The 25743-nt window shown below is 35.4% G+C and overlaps 1 protein-coding gene across 2 annotated transcripts in view; it reads right to left on the reverse strand.

Moving 5' to 3' along the window:
• LOC123315677 (synaptic vesicular amine transporter) overlaps positions 1–25743 on the reverse strand; it is a 61212-nt gene that overhangs the window by 7495 nt on the left and 27974 nt on the right. Inside the window, exons 3-9 of one of the 2 annotated variants that reach the window (XM_044901499.1) lie at positions 12654–12815; positions 12443–12593; positions 10847–10905; positions 3251–3517; positions 1843–1944; positions 1542–1768; positions 891–1074 (exon numbers count right to left, since the gene is read on the reverse strand). In XM_044901499.1, coding sequence (XP_044757434.1) covers positions 891–1074; positions 1542–1768; positions 1843–1944; positions 3251–3517; positions 10847–10905; positions 12443–12593; positions 12654–12815 — 1152 coding nt within the window. Of the gene's footprint in view, positions 1–890; positions 1075–1541; positions 1769–1842; positions 1945–3250; positions 3518–10846; positions 10906–12442; positions 12816–25743 lie in introns of both variants that reach the window. The other variant, XM_044901500.1, reaches the window with a different exon arrangement.

Below are 25743 nucleotides of genomic sequence, written 5' to 3' on the forward strand. Positions count from 1 at the left end.
TAGCTGGAGGCGGCCATTTTCAACAATTCTTGTAATTTGAAAACCTTTTGATTCGATACAATTCATTGTCATTGTATTTTTTCGAATAACAAACGAAAGTTTGGAATTGATGGAACTTTTTTCAATATTAATATTAGCAGAACTTGCCAATATTGAATAAAGTTCCATCAATTCCAAACGTTCTCCATCGTAGAAATATGCTATGTTGCTCTGATGAGGTCAAATGAGACCGAAACCATGGTTAGCATCTGCTTTTCTTCGATGGAGCGTACTCCATTTGGGGCCTTGACGATGGCAAATTGGCTAGTTCAATTCAGATCGTAACACTTGTTGATATGCATATCGTCGGGTGGTATGCATCTGAATTTATCCTTATTATTTGTTTGTAATGCTTATAAAACACCCTGTATAAGAAAGGAGGCGTTGGTGCCTAGGAGACCCTAGGATAAAATGGGCTTCTAAGGTTGCACAAAATGGGAAACTCTAAACTCAAACGGGTGGGTTCCATTTCCATTGAGGTGGGAGTTGTGTGGCCTTGACGAGATCAAATAAGTCCGCTACCATGGTCAGCATCTACTCGTTCTCTACGGAATGGTATTTTGTTGATACTCCGAGTGGTTTGCTAGTTCGATTTAAATCGAAATATTTGATGATTTTTATATCAATAGATTTTACGTATCTGAATTGATTTTGATGAAACTTGATTGAATTTTATTCATTACTGATTTAAAAAAAACAGGCTTTGCATGGCAGCTTCATAGTTATATGTTCTTGTTACTTCAATTCTATAGAAAAATTTGAGCTTCAAGGATACAGCGCAAGCGAAAACAAATAATGATCAATCTTAATGCTAGAGAAATTTATACCTGTGTTTCAATTGTATGACTCACCTATTGCGAATCCTAAACAGAAAGCCACATCTCCTATTGCATATACACTACCATACACAGCTGAATGCCTGATGTCCACCAGATATCCAAGTTCTGGCATCATTGAGCTATCAACCATACCGATGGCAAATCCTAAACCTGCATTGGGCACTATTAGATGATTCACATGGGTTGCCATTGGCACCTGAGAGTGAAGAGGAAATGCTTTCAGATTATTTCATTTTAAGTTATACTTATTCCTAATTATCAGTTTCATCATAATTGAAGTCTTTGCAATTCTATATCTTCCTTAAGGTTTTTTTGTAGAGTTAAAAGGAGCTTCAATATTGAAGGGACTTACGGCCAGTTACATTATAAATTTTAAGGTTTATTTACTTTCGAAGTTTCCTTTAGAGGATTTAAGGGTGCTTTGAAATTAAATAGACTTGATTGATTATAAATCTGGCCGTTGATTGATGATTATGAAAGTTGCTCTAAGGTGATTTAGGAACGAAGGAACTCTATGTCAACCTTTTTTTGACATGTTGATTTATACAATCTTCACAAAGTATTTTCAAGCTTGAATGAAACTTGATCTGTACACGTTTTACTGCAGTTATCAAAATTGATCACTGTATTTTATGATATTTCGTATGCATTACAAAATCTTACCAACATGAGGCATATTCCTATCACTATCAAACCAACGAATCCAGCTCGCCATCTACCCATACGATGACCTAATGGACCGAACACATTCGTTCCAATCAGATATGATATGCTGGCCGGCAAAAACGTAACGCCCTGTTGCCATCTATCAGCTTCCATCGTGTCCATCATCCAAATTGGTAGAGATGGCTCCATCATTGCGATCCCGAGATTGGCGAATGTTATGGCCCCTAAGAGAGACTAAATGATTAGTTTGTTCGTGTTTAAACAAGCAGAATGTTCAACTGAAGGATGGACTGCTTACCAGCTGCTATTATTATGTAAGGATCAGTTACGAGCGCTTTCAGGGATGGCGGATCTGATTCTTGCCTTACCACTGCTGGTTGTAGCATCAATAATTGTAGAACTGAAGCAAAAAGAAATATGCTAATCAAGTTTTCATCCAAATTGTCAACACAGAAGATTCGGCAAGCTACTTACTGCCGGAAATAGGATAGAATCATGCTTTTTATAAAAGAAACGCAAAATTTTGGCTCGTGGACTTGGGCATTGAAAGCTAACAAAATGAGCTCCAGAGAGAAATTGCGAAAAAAAAAACGAATAAAATTGAAAAAGTCACGAAGAATTATTGTCCCAATATAATATACAAAGAGAAGAAATTTATTCCATGTCCAATGTCCAATATGAATCTGAAAATTTTGACTGAAATTTGAGTGTAAAGCCCGTTTGCAACAGCCGAGAATTCTCTAGAAAATTTACTCGAGATTTCATGCGCCGTGAATTATGTACCGTTACATACGCACTTTCGGTAGAATTCTCTGTTCAGTTGCGTACTAAATAGTCTCCGCCCTTTTCTTGCGAGAATTTTGTAGAGAATTCTCCAGAGAATTCTCGGCTGTTGCAAACGGGCTTAAAACGAAAAACTAAATTATACGATTTTCACTAACTCGAGTTATTTAACCACTATACATGTTTGGCTTTCACAGTAGCGCCTTCAGGTTGGTGAAGGTAAATTGAATTATTTGGTATACAAGCAATTAACTCTATTTCTTCCAGAGTCTTCTTAAGTATTCTATAGACGGCTGTGCTTCTACTTATCTACATAGAGGCGGTAATGATAGTTTCCAGAAAATTTGAAACAATTATACAAGGTGCAGCAGAGTCGATTGACGAGTTTCGAAGATGATTGCTTGGACTGTGGTGGGGACAGGAAGGTGCAAAAGGGAACTTTGTGTTCCTTAGGGTCTGTAGGTTTTAGTCGGCGCCATGATATTTTTCCAGTGATGATGCACATTTGGACCTTTGTGGAACAGTGAATAAGCAAAATTTCCGGTTCTGGACTGCAGTTAATCACATCATAGCATTTCATATTATACTGATTCCTCGTCAACTCCATGAAAGACCGCTCCACTCACCTGAAGCCACAGTTTGGAGTATTGTGTCTCAGGTCGGAGTAAATGTCCCTTATTTTTTCGATGTCACAGTAACTTAGAGCATCTGCGACTTTTTGTTTTGGGGTGCCTTGAAGATATATTTCCACCTGATTCGAATAAATGAAAACTTTTTGCCCCATCAACTTTCCCCCTTTTTTCAAAGCTCCCTGAAACTAGTCAGTGACTCTGCCGCACTCTGTAGATCAGGTACAAATCGTAGGGTCTGCCGGCAAAATACAACAAAGATGACTGACTTTATGTGCCTATCAAAATATATACCTCCATCAGCTAGAGCTAGTGCAGATAGGATTAAGAAGGGTGCTGATTTTCCAACGAACTCGTACATTATGCCACCGAAAGGTGGACCTATCAAGACACCCAGAGCCAAACCTCCAAGTGCTACACCCATTGCGTTCCCTCGGTCTTTATCATCTGGATATCTTTCGGCCAGCATACCCATTCCTGAGACACTAGAACAGGACGATCCAATACCTTGTAGGGCCCTTGCTATGAAGAGAACACTGTAGCTTCGTCCAAATGCAAAAACTGGAAAAGAAATTATATTGGAATAACAGTAAAAAGTTGCATTCTCACTACAGATTATGTTTCCTCCTTCCAAAACTTGAACTGTGTTGAACCTTAAGTTCGAAAATCTAGTGGAGGGGATAAGTACGAAACGATCATTGGTTGCTTTAACAGCGATTCGGTATTTAAACCAGCGCAGATGGAGTATCAGTTAGTGCACTCTCTAGCAAGAGAATGCAGCAGCGCAAGCATGATACTATTGATCAGTGTAGATGCTATTCTCTAACAATTGAGTTGGTCGATCGTTCATTTTTTGTGTACGATAAAGAGTGTTTCCTAACGTGTTTCATACAATATTTTGGATAGGATGTAACTATTTGAATTCAAATCAAAAGTACCGAAAACGTCTATATCAGATTCCTTTGGAATCGTCTAGTAACAGAAATATTTATTTTTTCCTTCGTTACTGTGAAAGCAAGTATCGCTTCATCATCAGTTGCGAAATATTCTACTTTTTTTAAGTGGTTACGAAAAGTTAAACGTCAACGTTGAAAAAAAAAATCTATTCAGTTGAAAAATTAGGATAACCCAGCAAACACTGAAATCCAGTCACTGTACAAAAACTGTACCAACATCGTTGCTTCACTTGACTGCAGTGATTGTAATGCAGTAACTGCACCAAAAAGGACCGTATATGTCCCGCTGGAATGTGTAGTTACTGTACAGTACAAACTGCATTTGACATACAGCCACAGCTGCACTTCAAAAACAGCGATGGTATTGCAAAAACTCCACAGCCAACTGCACTTCAAATGCAGCAGTTACGTGATAAAACTGTAGCAATCTGTACTTTAAATACAGTAGTCACTATGCAAAAACTGTACAGCAAGCTGCTCTTCAAATGAAGGAGTTAAGTGCAAAAACTGTAGGACAGCTATAGCTGTACTTCATACGCAGTAGGCACTACGCAAAAACTGTACAGCAAGCTGTATTTTAAGCCCGTTTGCAACAGCCTAGAATTCTCGCAAGAAAACGGCAGAGATTATTTTGTATGTAACTGACACAGATTACAGAGTAGAGCAACTGAACAGAGAATTCTACCGAAAGTGCGTATGTAACGGTATATAATTCACGGCGCATGAATTTTCGAGTAAATTTTCTAGAGAATTCTCGGCTATTGCAAACGGGCTTTAAATGCAGTAGTCACTGCGCAAAAACTGTACAGCAATCTGCACTTTAAATGCAGTAGTCACTGTGCAAGAACTTTACAGCGAGCTGTATTTTATATGCAGTAGTCACTGTGCAAGAACTTTACAGCGAGCTGTATTTTATATGCAGTAGTCACTGTGCTCAAACTGTATAGCAAGCTGCACTTTAAATGTAGCAGTCACTGTGCAAAAACTGTACAGCAAGCTGCACTTTAAATGCAGCAGTAGCTGTGCAAGGACTGTACAGCAAGCTACACTTTGTGTGCAGCAGTCATTGTGGAGTAACTATATCAAAACTTGCAATAACTAAATAATATTCTGTGTACAGAAGTTTCCCTAGATATAAACAGAATATCGATTCTGCAAATCAGAAATTTTCAATCTCACTTGATAAAATCCATATTTTGGTGATGAAACGAGTTATTGAATTACCTATATCTATTTATGAAATGTCTCTTTAACCTTCATAATCGAATTTTCAAAGTCTTTCAACTTCTTGAAGAAGGTATATGTTTAAGTTTCAGGAATTCCTATGAATTATTATTCTAGATTCTATTATTTCCGGCATTTGATTATTTGATGAACATGGAAATACATATTTTTGGATAAGGTATCGAAAATTATGGTATTTTCGAGAGAACGATTGTTTCTTCATTTAAAAATTTAGTTTATATGACAGTTCAGGTATCAGAATAACAGTATCGAGATGTCATTCACTCTAACTCATCGAAATGAAATTGTTTTAAGTCCTTTATTTTTTAATCCTTCAATACATCATCCCTTGACGGTCTTAAAATCTATTGTGCATATTCAACGTTCCTTTCTTCAACGCTCAGCTGTTGGTTATCGACAATGCGTACTTTCATTCACCTCTGCTGCAATATAAAGTAGTGTTCCCTATTGGAGAGCGAAAAATGGATTGTCAGTCAGTGCAGTCTACAGAATGCAGCAGCGCGTGCGACCACTGTTGATGCTATTCTCTAACAATTGAGTTGGTCAATCGTTCAGCTTGTATGTCTCTTTCTCCATGTTCATTGGACATTTTTGCGAAAAATTTAACCCCTGAACTGCTGTCAAAGCGTTGCTTTTTTCTGTTAGTTATTATATATATATCACCGAACGAATGCTAGCACTTTCAAATCATGTGTTAATTTTGGGACAGCCTTTTCCTGAACCCACAGTTGGAAGTCCAAAGGACTCAACTCGCAAAAGCGTGGCAAAAATTCATCATGCCAAACCAATGAGAACAACACTAATAAAAAGATTTCAAGTGAATGACGATACGTAGCACTTTAATTAACTCCTGTCTAATCTGTCTCCTATTGAGCTGGTATGCCATATATCATGTGATATCAACCAACTTGCGGTGCAATTTAAATTTTGAGTTCTTAATATGTAATATCCGCATATAGAAACAGTTTTCATAACGAAAATTCTAACTATCTTCAAATTCATTCAGTCGTCTCTCATATCCTATCACGTGAATAAACGTTAAATGGGTGCTGGGGGAAATAACTTCTGTTCCGGAATACCATTCATTCCAACTTCAGGGGGAAAGCATTGGCGGAAAGTAATACCAGTATTGCCCACCTGAAATAAGATCAAATTTCTGACTCGAAAATAATTGGGAATCCTTCCCCATTACGCTGGTTAGACTGAAGGCTGAAACATCTTCAGCCACTCTGCCAGAGACAGGCGTTTAAGAGGTTCTAATTAAATCATGGGAGACTAATGGAATATAGTAATTGAGGGGTGAATTCCAGGGAATTCCTCCTTTTCGCGCTTCATCTTTTCACTTTAACGTCTAACATGGCATTGGATTGCAATTGGCCCCATATATACGAGTATTTTCTAGAATTTATTAGTTCAATCATTCATTGAAAAATATATTAGTAGGTTTAACAACCCATGATTGAATTTACAGAATACATTCGGCTAACAGATCAGGTTTTGTTTATTAACGAAAGAAAGGGACTCATCCGTCATTCGAGCCTTGAAACTCCTGAAAATATCAAGTCTCAAGCTCTTTTCTTTCTTGTGAATTGAATTTTAATTTTCCATGAGCTTTCACTGATATTTCGAATATTGCATTAATTTTTAGTTAATGAAACCACTTACTAATAGTGAGCAATGACTGAGGTACTTCTCATTCTGATTTGAAGATAATGTATTCGTTCATCTGAATAAACTTCTCCCATAAGACAAGTGTTAAAGTGTTAAAAAAAGTGTTAAAATGCATCTGCATTTTTTCTCTTGAAGTTGTAAACGTTGTGTTCATTTGCTCTCTATTTTTAGGAGTAGATTGATCATACAGTAGGTTCTTAAGAATTTGTTAAGCGGTCTTACATATAATTATTCAAAAGGGCACCTTTCATTTTAAAGAATCACGAGAGGTACAGAATTCCAGTAGTTGCTTGCCACAAGATATAAAATTGTAATTCCCTCTATCAATATAAAATCCTTTGGAAATGCTATATCTAACCCAGCGAGCACAAACATCCCTGGGATGTTTTGGGATGTTTCGAAAATGTTGGCATGAGGATGTTTCTTTGAAACGTAATATGCACTTCCCAAAGAGGTCTCCAAAGGCTATTGGAAATCTTTATTTGTTCTGATCTGTGCCATCTGTGGCATTTCTTCGTCTACCTACTGAGAGGTACTGTCGTGTTGAAAATAATGTAAACGTGTGGATATCTTCTCTTGGCGTCGCATAGTTTGCCTTGGGAGGTTTATTCCAAATAAACAATATACAATTCACCTATTTCATTTTGCCGCCATTTCCACTTTCTTCGTAGTTTGGACTGTGGACTGTTCGGAGTTGAAAGTTGATTGGCGATTTGTATAATATTAACTACTTCTGTGTTGGTTTTGATTGTGAATTTAGGATCGATCTCTTCATAGTAACCAAATACAATTAATAAGTAAGTATTACATTAATTAAATGTATAGTATAATGTTCAGAAACATACATATAACCTCAAAAGTATCCACGCTGCGTGGTTAATATTTGTGTATTTGGGACTAGGTATAAGAGATCATTGTATTTTGGTTGGAATAATCGAATGGTATATGGAAGGTTATTATAATTATTCAAGAAATAATTTTATAAAGTTTAAAGCCATATCATCGAGGATTTCAACATATTTCGATAATCTATCTCTGCCGTTGATAATTCCCAGAATATTTTGTAAGATTACTCTTCCGACGATGATAATAATCATTCATCACTTGTGAATCAAAAAATAATTCAAATTGTCCCAGAAAAGTTCTTGTTTTTGAAAACTCCTTTAAATTGTTCCATCTTTAAATACCAGTACAAATAATTAAATAAATAAAATCGTTTCGCAAATCAACCTGGTCAGGAGCTATATACAACTCAACTCTTCCAGATCCTTTCATGCAGCTATTTTCTCTGTTATTTTAATTGGAAAAAATCATCTTAACCTTCATATATTTTGTGAATTAATTGTTTGAATTGTTTTTATTTTGTAGATGTGATCCATAAAAAATTCCAAATCACTAGGAAAGTATTCGAACTCTATGCCAAAGATTGGTTTAGGCATATTAGGCAGAGGAGGAGGGACGATAAAATGAAGGGAAAATAAATTTTTCATAAATTTTTTTCATTTTCCCTTTCGGTGCATCTAAAATTATAATCAGTTTGTTTTCTATTATTTCTGTTTTTTTATGTTAAATGTGATATTTCTTTTTGGTTATTTATGTTTGTTTTATTGAATGTGATATATTTTTTGTTTATTCTCCCTTTCTGTAGTATAATATTTATCAATTGTTTTTTGTTGTTCAATTTTTTATGTGAAATGTGATTTATTTTCCTTTTGTACCTGTTGAAGTATCATTAAAATATTTTTATTCTTATATAGTATTCTGTATTTCATTTAAAAACTTTGTAGTTCATTTAAAGTAGAATGTGGTATCCTCAAACATTCAAATGAAAGAAAAAAGGCCTCACAAAAGAATTTCATATAAAGTCTTACAAACAGCGATTTCGTGTGCGCAAAGCGCTTTAAAAATGTTCTATTGTGTACATGAAAAGGCTATCAAAAAAACTTCTGAGTAGTTCTTTTTGTGACATCCCAGGGACATCCATATAATAGCCGCCTGCGGCGGACATTGGCTGTTCTATAAAAGTTCTATTCATGTATAAACAGAACATCGCAGTGGATGTTCAATGTCTCGAAATCTCTTACTTTTAACATCTCTGAGATGTTTTTGTGCTCGCTGGGAACCATTTATGTCTTTCGGTAAGTATCTATTAAGGATTTTATTACAAAATTACACCTAAAAGCAATTTAAGATTGTGGTTGAGCATAAATATTTTATGTATCTAATATTATTGCATATGGTCATTCTCATGTTAGGAACAATGCTCGGGATCAACAAAAAATTAATGGATATAGATCACCATCGAAAATGGATCATGTGGTGAAGTTTCGACCCCAAAAAATGATGTTAAATTATGTGAAAAGGACCCCAGAAATTTCTCTGTGTCGCCTTGTCTTAAAATTGAATCAATTATTTTGGTAAATTGAATTAACTGACTCGAATCATTCGTTACTGCAATTACAAAATATTGTGGCACGAATTTAATCTCAAACATAATACATACGTATTTGAATATCTATAGTTTTGATATTTCCTTTGATAGTTCCCGAATGGAAGCAGACAAATTCATGAACATTATGTAAAATGCTGCTAAGCAGAGAACTTAATGTGCAATAAAGCTCTGGTAAGTTGTGTAGTATTCTGCGAATTACGCCTTAAACTTTGAATACGTTAATCATGTTATCCATGTAAAAGTAATTATTCCGAGAACACAGTGGAATTATATTTTTTGCGGCTATACGTATAGCCGCAAAAAAAATTATAAAGTACTTAATTAGAAACATAGATACAGTTTTTCGGAACTTTTAACTGCGATTCATCAGTGGTATCTAATATTCCGTTTCAGACTTTATTTTACCATCAAATAATGACAGGAGTTATTGTTTTTTGTTCATTCACAAAGCAGTCAATAGTTCTCATCGAATGGAAAAGATATGAATAAATATTGGCATGTCAAACACTGTTCGGATACGATGATTTTGCGCTATTTGCGTATGCTAGATTGAAAAAATAAATGACCATGAAAACGAAATCGAGAGCTTGAAAACTCATGATGTTTTTTCAGGAAAAACATATTCAGTTTATCTCCCAATATGAACGATCTGAATTTAGAAATGCGGGCATATATTGCCACATATTTCATATTTCTCGATTCATTTTTGGGATTCATCCCTCTGGAAAATATGGTATTTTTTCTTTCTCCTTAGGCAATAGGCAACGTTAATTCGTTCTGCACCTTTCGATGTGAATTTAAAATATTTTAACAGTAGATTCTTGAGGTAAAAAAGACACTTTTTTCCCTTACCATTTTTTCCGAATCGGCTCGGTTTAAAAGATACAGGCTGTTAAAAATCATAAAAAATGTTATTTTCAGTTCAATCTCACAAACGATTTCATCGAATTGAATGAATTTCGGAATACAGTTTTTCATTTATTCGATTGATCTTTTTCGAACACAAGATATCACCCACGTCTTCCAGTTTTCTCATTATGATCATTACGTACCATAAAAGTAGCAAAAATTCCCAACTCTTGAAACTAAGTTGGACGCTATCTAATGAATATTTGTACGTTTTGTAAAATACAAGTATTCTTCATATTTTCTAGTATAAAGCGACGGTTTCGAGTAATTTGATGTTCAAAAATAAAAAATATCTGTTATATTCGGAAAATTGGGTACTTTGGCTGAATACAACTCTGTTTAAAAGATCCACAGATGTGTATTGTTATAGATTAGCCTGTTATTCTGAAGGAGATTTCATTTCTACAGGAGTGGCATAGCTCATTATGAAAACATAAAATGGCTATATCTTTTATCAGGACCGAATCGAAAAAAATGGTAAACGAAAAATGTGTTTCTTTGGCTTCAAGAATCTACAGTTGAAATATTTGTACGAGACAAAGACTCACCATGTATACGAAGTACAAAGGACTTGCCTAAAATGTTCGGGACAAAATAATAAGAAAATATCCAAAAACAATTCATATAATATCAAATTAGGAATTAATGAATACTTACTAATTGTGGAAAGGAACATGATGATGAAACCAACGAACATGGGAATGCTGTAGCCTATTCTGAAATGGGAAATAAAAATAAATAAAGAAATAAATGAATATGACAATGAATACCCACAAATGATATTTGAACTAAGAAATATGATTTTCACTAACATGAGTTATTTAAGCATATAGCTATTACAGTAGTATCTTAAGGTGGGTGAGAGTAAATTGAATTTTTTGGTAGAGATGGAAAATATATAATATTATAGACAACCAATTAACTGTACTTCCAATTATCTATAGCGGGGGTAAGGATAATTTCCAGAACATCAAAACATATACAGAGTAAGTCGGCAAAACAAAGAAAAGAAGACTGAATATTTATGCATAATGAAAAATATTCTTCGATGGCTTCGACAATATTCATTTAAATTTAGATGATGTACCTATTCTGAATAAGTAAATAATACATACATACTAATGTATATGCTATTATGTTTATGATTACAATTTACTGTTATTTGCAGTAGTTGGGGAGCCGATGATGCTCAAAATCGGGATTTACTCGAGCGTCGTGGAGACCTAGTGGATTTTGAAGATTAGAGGGTAGAAAGAAAAAAAGGTTCTATGATGTATGCACTTTCAGCGGTGGTCAGACCTTTAATCTGACACTAATCAGGGGGAGTTTTCTTAATCTGACAGTTCGAAGATGATAACAAAGTATTTTTTTTAAATATCTCCCATCCTGTACCTCTAATCGTTTCTGTATTCATTATGAAAGTTGTAGATAATAAAATTCTATAAAACTTTTGTCTGAAGCAATTTTACATACTCTTAACCGTTTTAGAGTTAGCGGGCGATAAGGGCGAGGAGCATAGCCACACATGCAAAGGGCGAAGGTCAAAGTAGAAACCCAGTCTAATGTACATTAATCGCCAAAAACGTTCAAACGTAGAAAAAATTTCTTCGGACAAAATCTGTAGAAAATGTTATGCTTTACAAATTTAATGATGAATGCGAAAACAATTTGAAACTCAGGAGAGGAGGTAATTCAAAAAAACTGAATTTTTTGACAATTATGGTCAATTTTTAATGTTTCGGCTTGCTGAAACTGTCAGATTATATGTTTTTCGTTATTCTCGAATAGTTAGCTTCAAAAAAGAAAAAACGCCACCACCGAGAATGTACAAGTGACTTTTTTTTGCAAGTTGGGCGCCCTCCCACACATTTTCGTCAAGCTTCTTAAATTGTCAGATTAAGAGAATGTATACTTTTCAACATGTAATTAACCACATATATCTTAATCTGACACGCTCGAGTATGTACAATGATCGTTTTTTTTACTATTCTGACAGGCTCTCCTAGACAATTCCCCCTATAAGCAGGTCTTATTTTTGGTAGAGGTACTCTACAGGGTCCAAGGTATCTCCCCTTATATTAATCTGACACGCTCGAGTAAATCCCGAATTTCCCTCTTGGGCTCCCCAACTAGATTTCCAAAATTGAGCATTCTTGGCATAATCCTAATGAATTGAGGTATGTATTTTATTTACATATAATCATAATCAAGAAGAAGCCTACATTGTGTAAACTATTTATACTTTATACTTACTTGTGCGTTAAAGGTCCAACAAATGGGTTGGCCAGCAACTGCACAAATGCCTTCGAGGCGAACATTAATCCCACCTGGCTGGTTTCTTGCACCAAATCGCGATGCCTTTCTTCGCGTAGCAACTTCTCTGGATCAATGGTAGTCATATTATCTGCAGAAAAAATACCAAGTGATTTGGGGCTTTTTTGATATTTATTCGAGATTGCATTACCTAAATCCATGTCTTCCGTTGAGACATTGGGTAAATATTCGAGGTGATGACTTTTCATGTACTCTTTGCAAGGATTTTCGGTTGTTGTGGTTGTCCTCACAGGCCCGTCTAAGGGCGTGTCTGGATGGTTGATGTTGTACAGAAATTCTGGTATTATTGGGACTGTAACAAAATGACCAATGAAATATTTGAATGCAATCTTGTGATGGTATGATAATATCGAACAATCACTATAAGAAATTTTTCATTGTTGATTGAAATTTCTGTTGGAAGATTTTCGTCTATGTGAATAGACTGTATGAAAAAATTAAATTCATTGATTATAAGACAGGCCCTCATGAAATTTGCACATATTATTATGTAAAGCCCGTTTGCAACAGCCGAGAATTCTCTGGAGAATTCTCTACAAAATTCTTGCAAGAAAAGGGCGGAGCCTATTTAGTACGCAACTGAACAGAGAATTCTACCGAAAGTGCGTATGTAACGGTACATAATTCACGGCGCATGAAATCTCGAGTAAATTTTCTAGAGAATTCTCGGCTGTTGCAAACGGGCTTAAGACCCTAAGATTTAAGGTGAGCTTGAGCTTAGGTAGATTATGAGCGACTGTATCATAAGAGGAAGTTGCTACAAAAACCTTGCATATAATCACACATTTATCTAACAAAGAAACATCACAAAATATGTTCTAATGATAAAAATTCAAAGAAACCATAGTCACAAGAGGTGATGGAGTCCATTATGTGTAATGAAAAAAATTTAAGCAAAAATTACATTGGTTTACGGGAAGTTGTGGTTAGTCTTATTGTTCAATAAAATGGAGAGAATATCTAATACACTACTGCACATCAGTTTTTTTTTAATTATCAAGTTTCTTGATTCAATATCTGCAATTCTGAAATATTTGTTAAGAGTTTTGTGTTATATGTAATAAATAAAATTCTTCATTTCTTTATTCGATGAATTTTTTTCCGATATAAGATATCACCCATATCTTCCTGTTTAAAGAACTCAACTCTCGAAACAAAGTTGGACGCTATCTAAGGAATATTTGAACGTTTCTCAAAATAAAAGTCTTCTTCATATTTTCTCGTGAAATACGCCGTTTTCGAGTAATTTGATGTTCAAAATTAAAAAGTATCTGTGAAATTTGAAAACAGGAGTAATTTGGCTGAATACAACACTGTTTAAAAGATCCATAGATGTGTAGTATCGCAGATTTAGCTAGTTATTCTGAGGGTAATTTTGTTTTTGAGGGGTGGCAAAGCTCATTATTAAAACTTTCTTTTGACCTCAAGAATTTACTGTTAAAATATTTGTACGAGTTAAAGACTCACCCTGTATATCTAATTATGTATGACATTCTCAGATAACTATAAAAAACAGAATTTGCCCTCTTCACGATAGCCAGATAGGAACTTAAATATAAGAAGATAAGAGTGATATACTCGATTTTCATTCAGTGCAGCCTATTCATGAGTCTTCATTTGATGTAGGTACATTCTCACTGGGTCAGAAATGTTAGTTTCTTATATTCACATTTATGAAATTCTTATATTGGAAACTGCTCAAGCGCATGATGGTTCGTAGAGTTTATATGATGCTGAAGAATTCCTGCTGGAAATATTCGGCGTCTGAAGGATTCTAATACCACATATAAACGCCAGGAAGTCCATCGGATGTACAGATAAAAATTTAAAATATGAGAATATATTGCCAGTTCTATTTCCACGGTACAGATGGAAAGAAATCATACAACCATGCAGGCCCTTTTTTAGAGTATTTGCGACTTGCCAGAGATTGCTTTCCCATGAGGTTAATAGACTGCCTACAGTTGATTTATTATTTATTGGCATATCATCTGTTGGTGATTATAATTTGCAAAAATGAAACATGATGAAATTATTGATTTTATATACCATCTATGTATATTAGGATAGGTACTCCAAAAGCTTTGAAAGTCCCTCAAAATAACTTGCTAGTCCTACATAAGAAAATCTCTACTAATTTTGCTGAAATTGAAAGCTCACTAGTATGATCAATTCAAATCCAGATGGAGCCCATACGTCAATTTAATTCAAATGAGTTATTTCTTTAGTTATATGAGAAACATTTAACAAATAAAGTTAAACTATAAGCAAATGTATTGAGACAATTTTGTAGGAATTATGTAGAAACAAAATACCGATAATTTGTGAGAACGTTCTGCATTTTAGTCTTTATATGTTTATGCCCATTTGAAATTAAGACTTGCTCAGGTAGGAGACTTGAACCACCTCAAATATTTCAATTCAAATTTGGCTCTACCGGTATCGTAAATAGCTTGCGACATACAAGGCACAACTAGTGGCGGCTCCATTTTGGCCCCCATCAGAACAGTTCGGAAGTGAGAGGGTTGCGTGATTTTGTTTTTAGGAAGTAAGAAATTTAATAATTTTTGTTTGTTACACTGTTCGAAAAGTTTAATAGGTGCGTGGTGTTATTACGTTTTATTGCTTTCATTGATTAATATTGTTTTACAAACGATGAGCCTTTTTACTTATAGTTGTTAAAGTTTCAGGAACACATCTGTTGAATAGACTAAAAGGGAGTGCGGGAAACTTGATCCATGCTATGGTTGGGAGACATAATCAGTGCTCCAAGTTTCCCGCACCGAGCTAAGATAATAGTTTGCTTCAAAAAAAGAAAATTGAAAAATTGAAATAAATAGAAAATATGTATTTCATACGCTGACACATCTGATGATGAACACCTTGATAAAGACAATCGTTGATAATTGGAAATTGTTTTCTTTCAATGTTTTTCCTGATAAACAAACTTATGGTCAAGTTTCTCTCGCCCCCTGTTCAACTCTCACATGGGTTAGGGAGACACGAGCCAATTTTAGATTCCTAAAAAAAGAATTGATGTACTCAAAATGTTCTTCTCACCATCACTCTACTATTATCAGTCGTAACCTATTTGGGCATGATATCTTCCAGCAAAAAAATGAGATGCTACCATTTTCAGATACAACTTAAGTAGTTTCAAAGTGAAAAGGGGTTCAACTCTCCCGGACTCCCCATATTTATTTCAGTTTTATCATTTGTTTGTCAAAATAAACTACTTGCTCTCACCAAATTAATACGACGAATAGCTTAGGTACGAATTTCGTGAAAATCGCAAAATTGGAGAACGTTTCTCAAATCATATACACGACATCGAAAAAATTCGCTCCTCGGTAATTGAAGGAATTGATTCTTCATTTCCGTTCATACACTGGATCCATTTACGTCTTATTCAAAGCGTTTTCCTTTCATTTGCGAGTTCGAGAGCTGAAGTTCAATCCAACCCGATAGCTTCGTTTGCTGTATCAAAGCGAAATGTGTGTCCTATATCATAATCACGTCCTTTGGATGTGTAACAGGACTCACTGAAGCGTTGCTTAATGAGACGGCTATGTTTCACTTTGTGAGTTAGCGTCTGGGTGAGATATATTTTTAACTACTATTGTGTGAAGAAACGATTATATGACAAAATACCTTCATTGGTTCTTGGTGAATAACTGATCTAATGGGTTATTTCTCCAAAAATCAGTCAAGAATACTCACCTCTATGTATTGGTAGAAGGTTCTTGACATCTAAGCATCTAAGTAAGCCTTGAGTGGTATAAATAGAATCAAAATGTGACATTTTATCACCACAACAAAAAAATTATCTTTGATTTACTGAATTTATTACAATAGTTGGGGAGTCCACGATGCTAGGTTGTGGAGACCTTGTGGATTTTGAGAATCAGGTTTTCAAAGATTAAAAAAAATCCTCAGATGTACATACTCGAGCGTGTCAGATTGAGAGACTGTATATACAGTACGTCTCTCTGATAATACATTCATATTAATCTGACAGTTTGCTTGGTGGGGCTGGCCGTACGGAAGAGTTGAAAATGGTCAGATTTTCAGAGGATATGTTAATCGGACCCTAAGAAAGCTACTTTTCAAGAAACTGACAATTTAGACGTCACGCAAGGTCAGCGCGGTTCTTACCAAAAAATCGTTCTTTGGTTAATCTCGGTGTTGCAGACGTGTTGACCCATTAATCTGACACTAGTCAGGGGGGTTTTTCAAATTTTTTCAAATATCTCCCTCATTGTACTGCTAATCGTTTTTGTATTCATCATGAAAGTTGTAGATAATAAAATTCTATAAGACTTTTGTCTGAAGCAATTTTACATGCTACCCTTAACCTAGCTAGAGAGTTATGCAGGCGAGAAGCTTAGCCATACACGGGAAAGGTCAATGTAGAATTCCCGTCTAATGTACATTCATCGACATACGAGGATATTTTGAAAAATTCTTAGCCTACTATAGAACCAAACAAAATTTCAATGTCAAAATATTTTAATTCTCAACATATTCTCCTCTTAATTGGATACATTTATTACAGCGAACCTGCAGCGTCTCTATAGACCTTTCAAAAATAATGTTTCTTCTTGCTCTGCAAACCAGACCTCCAAAGTTTTTATTACTTCCTCGTTGAAAGAAAATTTACGACCTTTTAAACTTTTTTTCAGTTGAGGAAAGAGACGATAGTCGGATGGAGCCAAATCTGGTGAATAAGGGGGTGTTCTAGTAATTCAAACCCTAAATCATGAATTTTTTGCAACAAGAGATTTGTGTGCAGGAGCGTTGTCCTACGAGAACAAAACACCTTTGGATAGCTTTCCGCTTGTTTTCTCTTTAATTTTTTCCCGTAGAGTGGTCAGTAATGTCTAATAGTAATCTCCGGCTATTGTTCTACCCTTATCCAAAAAATCAATCATGATTAATCCATGGCAATCCCAAAAATCTGAAGCAAAAACTTTTCCACCAGATTTTTGGACACGAAACTTCTCAGGTCTTGGAAACCAGAGTGTCGCCATTCCATCGGTTGTTGCTTTGTTTCTGGATCGTAGAAATGTACCTAAGTCTTATCCATAGTAACAATTCGGTTTAAGAAGTCTACATCGTTTTCAAATCGAGCACAGATCGAATGCGATGCTTCTACCCATGCACGCTTTTGGTCAACATTCAAATATTTGGGAATCCATTTTGCAGCAATTTTTCTCAGGTCCAAAATTTACGTGAACTATATGATGAACCCGTTCGTATAAAATATTCAGTGCTTCAGATATCCGTTTTAGCCCAATTCGACGATCTGATAAAATCGTGTCATGAACTGCATCGATATGTTCGGGGACTGACACAGAAACTGGCCTTCCAGATCGGTCATCATCTTCAATGAAAAATTTACCTCTTTTGAAGCTTGCAGTCCAATTTTTCATGGTCGCATACGGAGGACATTGATCACCAAGAGTATTAAGCATATCTTCGTAAATCTGCTTACCTCTTAACCCTTTTAAATACAGGTACTTGATGATGGCTCGATACTCCAATTTTTCGATTTTCACAATTTCGGTGGACATCTTTCTTTCAATTTATTGCGTAACTCTGGTTTACTTTTTTGACCTCAAACTCCATGCACACTGAAACTTCTAATGAGTTATTGTTCGTTGCTATGGTAACGCAATATTTTTTTATGCATGGAACTGGTCTAGGCTAACTAGATATCAATACATCCTCGTATATCTCAAAAAATTGCTTCGGAAAAAATTTTTACAAAATATTATTCTCCACAACTTTTAAAATGAATGCAAAAACTATCTGAAGGCAAGGAGAGGACATAATTCAAAAAACTTATTTTTATGACCTTCTGGTCAATTTTCATTGTGTCGGCTTGCCGAAACTGTCAGATTATATCTTTTCCGTTATTCTTGAGTCGTGAGCTTCAAAACGAGAAAAGATGCCACCACGCTCGGAATGTACACGTGACCTTTTTTTTTTTGCAATGTTGGCACCCTCGCACATATTTTCTTCGCACTTAAATTGTCAGATTAACAGAATGTATACTTTTCAACATGTAATTAACGACATAATATATCTTAATCTGACAGGCTCGAGTATATACAATGATCGTTTTTTCTTATTATTCTGACAGGCTGTTTTAGAAAATTCCCCCATATACATAGGTCTAATTTATGGGTCCAAGGTATCGAGTAAATCCCGAATTTTCCTTTTGGGCTCGTGCTCCCCAACTACAAGTTACATATATGTCGCACTCTATACCTACCACGAAAGCCTGACAAGACTCTATACCGTAAGCTAGTAGAGGTATTGGACAAGAAGCATATTTTGTTCCTTGAACTAAATAGACAACCTATGTTGTTTTTCTGTTATGATTTGTTTCCATTTTGTTCTAATGAAAGTATAAAATTATTTCAATTCTCTTCTTCTGTGGATAGAATCCATGTTGTTCAAAATGGCAGGGAATTGTTCAAACTTTTGACGAAAGTCTCCCATATAAAACTAAAATTAGTTCTTTTCGTGATTGGAGGAAAAAACAACCAATATTCCACTTTCATGAGAAAGAAATAAGTTAATGATCTCAGTATTTCAATTGAAGAGTTATCGGAACAGAATATAGCAAAGAACATTTTCAAAGGAAAAAAAATCTCCATACTCATACATTTATCCCGTTCTAGATGTATTCCACTCTTATTGATCTAGGCTTCGAAACGACGTTGTGGAAATCAAGAGATACATTCAATTACTGAGAATATACTCGGAAGAAGAGCTTTTTAAAAATGGATGAGGGAATTTGTTAACTCGAACCAAGTGAAACCATTACTTTGATAAGAAATAAGGGCAACGAAGTGTAAATGGAGACCACCCTTTATCATCCGGATAAAGAGGCATTTGCAATGGATGGACTTCCGCAAGTGCCTTCTCTATACTTAATTCTGGAATATAGAGTGACCAACCCCTCGATTTATATCGTAGGACTTTCAGTGCATTGACGATAAGGTAGTTTAACAGAATGGATAGATCGTTTGAGGGTTTGATGGACATGGGTGATTTTATAGTTGGGTAAATCGCATTGAAAGCATGTATACTGATGTACTAATCAATGTTGGATTCGCATTTCTGCAATGTAGGATTAGCATTTCTGCGATGTAGAAGGTTTCTCCCCAAAGAGGGTTTCTAAGAAAAATATCGAAATTGCTTTCCAGGTGCCATCTTTAGGCGGCTGTATCTTAGACACTATTTTTGACAGAAAATCACCCCTTAAATTTTTTTCGCAACATTTGAACCCTGCATAATTTAAATGTGCGTTTTTCTTGTACATACATTTTTTTCTACATTTGTGCTTTGTTCTGCGTTGGGATTTAAGTGAACTTCGCCCTTAGCTAGATATTCTGTTCTCCAGTGTATTGCTATGTTTTTTTCTCGTTCTTTCAAAAGAATTCATCATATAATTTACACAGAGGCTCTTTTTCCCTCGAATTAGATATAACTATTCTTATTCATTTGTCGTGTGGTAGATGGTATAACTTAAACCACAAACAGAAAAGTAAGTTATTTGGACTTTAAGCAGTAAATGAAATGGAACTGCTATAAAATTGCCCGAGTTTTTCTGGTTTTTGAAGAAACTGTAGAATGTAATGCGTTCATAAAGGAGTTCAAATTGGTGTTAAATGAAAATTATCAGTATATCTTCATTTATGAGATTTCAATGGGAATTCTCTTGAGGAATGAAAAAGTGCAAAGTTCATTGGCCTTTGTTAAAATAATGTGCGAACATTCAATAAACAATAATAAAGCGTGGTTCAAAAGTAGGTATAAGACATTTGAGGAAAAATATAATTCAACTTTGGATATATGTAATTCACTTTGCAACTCAGTCCCGCATTCTCTCATAAGATTGTTCACATGAGAAGAGAATTTTTCTGTAGAACGTCAGGATTTTCTCAATGAATAATGTCTGAATTATTTTTATTATAATTCTTTGGTTTTTCCGGAAGATTAAAGTTTATCTCTCTCATGGTGAGTTTATGTAGAGTCTCCAAGAACTTAGGACTAGAAATCGAACCAACCTAATTGGCAGACCACTATTACGTGAACGCTATCTGCCAATGAGATTGCTCCTTTCTAAGGTCTTAGGGATATCGTTTTCAGAACTTGAGTACAAAAACTATATTTCCGACTAATTCGTTTTTCTTCAACTTTTAACATTTTCTTATTTGTCTTTGAAACTCGTCAATCGGCACTGCCGTTCATATTTTTCCATATATACAACATATATAAAACAAAAATGTTTTATCTGAACTTCATCAAAGAATTGCCTTTGGAAACCATCATATCGAAGTTGGCAGGTAAATACTTATGAAAGTTTTGCAAATAGAGAGGTGTTTCAGACATCTGATGCGATAACAGTAAACGAACTAAGGTATTTTGACATTATAAAACATTAGAGTGAAATAGTCCCTTGAGTGAATTTCTTGATGCACCGTCTTAAGAATTATAAACACCCCTCTGTCAAATTTTAAATCATTCGGAAATCTGAAACTGAGTGAAAATTCATTTCAAAGATTCCGTCATTTACAACATACTTCCATGCAGATCAAGTTAAAATAAAAGGGTCTAATGAAAGAACCATAACTTGCGGGCTCTGTAGGTCATTACGAGAGATAAAACTACGTGATTACTGCGGATTGAAATCAGGGTATTTTTTTGAATCTCAGCCTCATGAGATAGATCGAGATTATAATGTAATTTACCGCTCTTGTAAGGGTAGGCATATTACAAGGGCCCAGGGTCCCACAAAAATTAAATCCGCCCAGCCCTAATGCCAGAATCCGTATAAGCAAGCCCACATGCACGCTTGAAAATAAAGTTAGACCATTCTGTAATCGAGATAAAAGCGTCAATTCTTGTGATAGCACATCCACCGAAACATCTAGCTGTAGCAAAATAAGAATAATTGGCGCAACGCGAAACATCCATTTCAGGAAACGTTTTTCGATCAGAAGAACGTGGAAATCTCACGCAAAGAGAGTAATTCGAAAAGAACTCGGAGGTAATTACGGAAAATAAAAGTGTCGGCCGAAATAGAGAGGTCAGAACGGAGTGGATTCGTGTGAAAAGCGCTTTCAAAGTGGCCCTAGTACACAAAAGGCCTAGCTTTTCAAAGAAATATAAAGTGACATAAAATTATGGAATTTTATTCCCTTTTAACGTCATACCTCTGTCGTATGCTCTTGGAGAAAATATAATGACTGTTGGGGTGGGAGATTTATCTCCCGATGAAAAATTCAATGGCGTTATGGTTTTTATTGCAGGCTGTAAAAATCTTTTGTGATGAAGCAATTCCCTAGAAATTCATAAAATCATTTCCTTCCTCTATAATTTTCTATTCGATTTTCTAAACTATTGTATATCCAGAAGATTCCTAAGTTTATTATCAGGATTGGATTGAGCTGGGGGTTTACGAGGAGCTTAATTAATTTGTTCTTTTTCTCCCGCGTTTAATAATTTGAAGCTTTGATGTTGAAGTTATTAGGAACAAAAGATGCTGCTTTCCGCTAATAAAAATCGTTATAATTCATATAAACAGCAACGAATTACAAATCATATTCATTATATATAACTATATATACTATTCATTTGAACCCTGTATAATTCAAATCCAAATTCCTAAGTTGATTATCAGGATTGGATTGAGCTGGGGGTTTACGAGGAGCTTAATTAATTTGTTCTTTTTCTCCCGCATTTAATAATTTGACTCTTTGATGTTGAAGTTATTAGGAACAAAATATGTATCAAGAGTACACTTACCTTCGCAAGGCACATTACAGTAGGCAATTAGTCTTATATCAAGATGATTTGGACGCCAACGATATGTATAGAAAACAGTAATATACAGGGTGCATATACGGTGAGTGAAAATTTTTCCACACCTCTGATTTTTTGACCTCTATTAAGACCGTTTGCAACAGCCGAGAATTCTCTTGAGAATTTACTCAGGAATTCATGCGCCATAAACTCAAAATTTGGTAGAGAATTCTCGGCTGTTACAAACGGGCCTAATGAGGTAAACTATAATACAATAATGGACTATAATACAATAATGGAGAAAATTATTTTCTTGGACATTTTGAAAACAAAATCTCGTAGAAGGTAGGTACATTTCCACGCTAAAAAGTACATCGTTCTCTGATTCGTGAAATGTATAATTTTCGGGAATAATCCATTCTTCAAATGAATTTCACTTCTAGAAGTAGCACAAAAGCAAATGCATAAACGAACAATTCGAAATAAAATCTAATAAATAAAAATGATTTATCTGAAAATTGGAAGTTGACAAGTTTCAAAATCTGAGGAATAAATTTTCACTCATATCAGTCATATTCCTAAATCAGTTTCACGAGATATGTGCCCTGCTGGTGTAATATTACATTAGAGGGGCACATCAACGGATCTTTCCGATATTGGTTTCGATCGAAAGCCCTCGTTGTTCTTCATTTGAAGGTAATAATATATATCAGCTGATAATTGTAGTGGGTACATAAAATTCACTGGCTCTTGCCGATATTGCAAGGGCCAGTTGGTTGTGAAAATTGTCGATAGATCGACCACCGGATTCTGAAAAAGTGGTCATGATTGATATCGAAAATAATGATTCACATTTATTTCGACTGTTAAATCCAGTTTTGGGCGAAAAAGCCATGAAAAAAACGAAAAAACAACTTATCTTTGATGTGCTTTTCTTCCAACCAACAAAGCTCTGTGATATGCTCAAATCCTTAAGAACAGAATCAAAACAAATCCTCTTTCTAAGAGGTGTTGTTGCATATGAAGGAGAGTACCTACTCAACAGCCATTGGATACTTTGTTGGGTACACCCCCTATAGTGTGTTATTACATATGGAGGGCACTTTTAATTACCCATATCTCGGTAACGGTAAGTGGTAGAGAAAAACGAATTGCAGATTTGCAAAGAGCAAAACGAGAGCAAAACGCAGATATCCCACAAGCTAGGGTGAGAAACAAATTTTTCTTCTCCTCCAAAAACTCGTAAAGTATCAATGAGCAAAACGAACTGACTGATGTGCAAAACGGATCAAAACGAGGGCTTTCGATCGAAACCAATATCGGAAAGATCCGTTGAGGTGCCCCGCTAGTGTAATATTATACACCAGCAGGGCACATTTGAGTATCTATATCTCGGTAAACCTTTACCGATAGAGAAAAACCAATTGCAGATTTGAAAAGAGCAAAACGCAGATATCCCACAAGCTAGGGTAAAAAAAAAGTTTTTTCTTCTCTGAAAACTCGTTAAGTGTAAATGAGCAAAACGAACGGACTGGTGAGCAAAACGGAGCAAAACGAGAGATTTCGAATGATACCAATATTGGAAAGATCCGTTGAGGTGCCCTGCTGATGTAATATTACACCAGCAGGGCACTTTGAATTGTCTATAGCTCATTGTATATAGGTGAGCAAAATAAACTGATTGGTGAACAAAACGGAGCAAAATGAGAGCAAAACGAGGGCATAAAAATTGTAAAAATTCTTTGAGGTGCCCTGCTAGTGTAATGCCGCCGAAGAGAATTGCTAATGAAAGAATGATAACACCCTAGGAGGGAGGCAATGAATACAATAATAAGAAAAAATTCAGATGACTTATTTCGTATTATTGAAATACTAATATTTTTAGGTACAAACAGAAATTCACATGATCAAAGATTTCTGAAAAAATTAATAGTTTAATTAGTCATGCAGGGAGTTGTGATCAAGTTGGCACATATTAAATGTTAACTAAAGGAAAATTTCATCCTTTCGAGAGTTCAAACTTCTCATAAGACCCTGGTTCATGGAATATACTTGATTCTTTTTCGCCAACTCCGAGTGGTTGTTCACATTGTACAGAAGATGGGGATAATTTCAATGAATAGAAAATTATCCCCAATATGACTGATTGAATCTGTGCTCCACTTCCATCCTCCCTATATCTGAATCCGTACAGGGAACAAAGCGATTCAATCTAGAGGAAAATATACGGCGTTCATGACAATATACCAGCATTCGATCTACATTCTCCTTATCTTTGACCTAAGAAGCGGCTACTTAGCTGTGACCACATAGGCAAGCCAATTAATGAATACTGCCTCTAACGTCCTTCGTTGAATCCTTTATTCCGACAAGAGATAACAAGGCTTTGAATCCGTGTCATCTGCAGAAAACTTGAATCTGGGGCGGTACAATGCCTTCAGCAAGCAATTAAGCCAACACAAAGATCTGGTATTTGCACAAGGTCCGCTTGTCTTGGAATCGGGCATTTTCGAGGTCTCTGGGTAATTCTTGAAAACTTTCGATTGGGATGTGTTTAATGGGCATAAATAGAATTGGATTAAGCTTTTTTCCACGATAATGAGGGGAGTTTGAGCGAATTAATGATGAACAGCACATTCAGGACATATAAGACTGCGCGTGGCATGTACCTAAGAGGATATACTGAAAAATTCTTAGCCTACTATAGAACCAAACAAAATTTCAATGTCAGAATATTTTATTACTCAACATATTCTACTCCTAATTAGATACATTTATTACAGCGAACCTGCAACGTCTCTAGACCTTTCAAAAAAAAGTTTCTTCTTGCTATGCAAACCAGACCTAGACAGCTTTTACTACCTCCTCGTTGGAAAAAAAAATTCAAGACCTTTCAAACTTTTTTTCAGTTGAGGAAAGAGATGATAGTCGGATGGATCCAAATCTGGTGAATACGGGGGGTATTCTAGTAATTCAAACCCTGAATCATGAATTTTTTGCATGGCAACATGAGATTTGTGTGCAGGGGCTTTGTCCTACAGAAACAAAACACCTTTGGATAGCTTGCCGCGTCTTTTCTCTTCAATTTTTTCCCGTAGAGTGGTCAGTAATGTCGAATAGTAATCTTCGGTTATTGTTCTACCTTTATCCAAAAAATCAATCTTGATATTACTCCATGGCAATCCCAAAAAACTGATGCAAGAACTTTTCCAGCAGATTTTTGGACACGAAACTTCTTAGGTCTTGGAGAACCAGAGTGTCGCCATTCCATCGATTGTTGCTCTGTTTATGGATCGTAGAAATGTACCCAAGTCTCATCCATAGTAACTATTCGGTTCAAAAAATCTACATCGTTTTCAAATCGAGCACAGATCGAACGCGATGCTTCTACCCTTGAACGC

This window comes from Coccinella septempunctata, chromosome 6 (genome assembly GCF_907165205.1).
Source record: "Coccinella septempunctata chromosome 6, icCocSept1.1, whole genome shotgun sequence".
NCBI lineage: Eukaryota > Metazoa > Arthropoda > Insecta > Coleoptera > Coccinellidae > Coccinella > Coccinella septempunctata.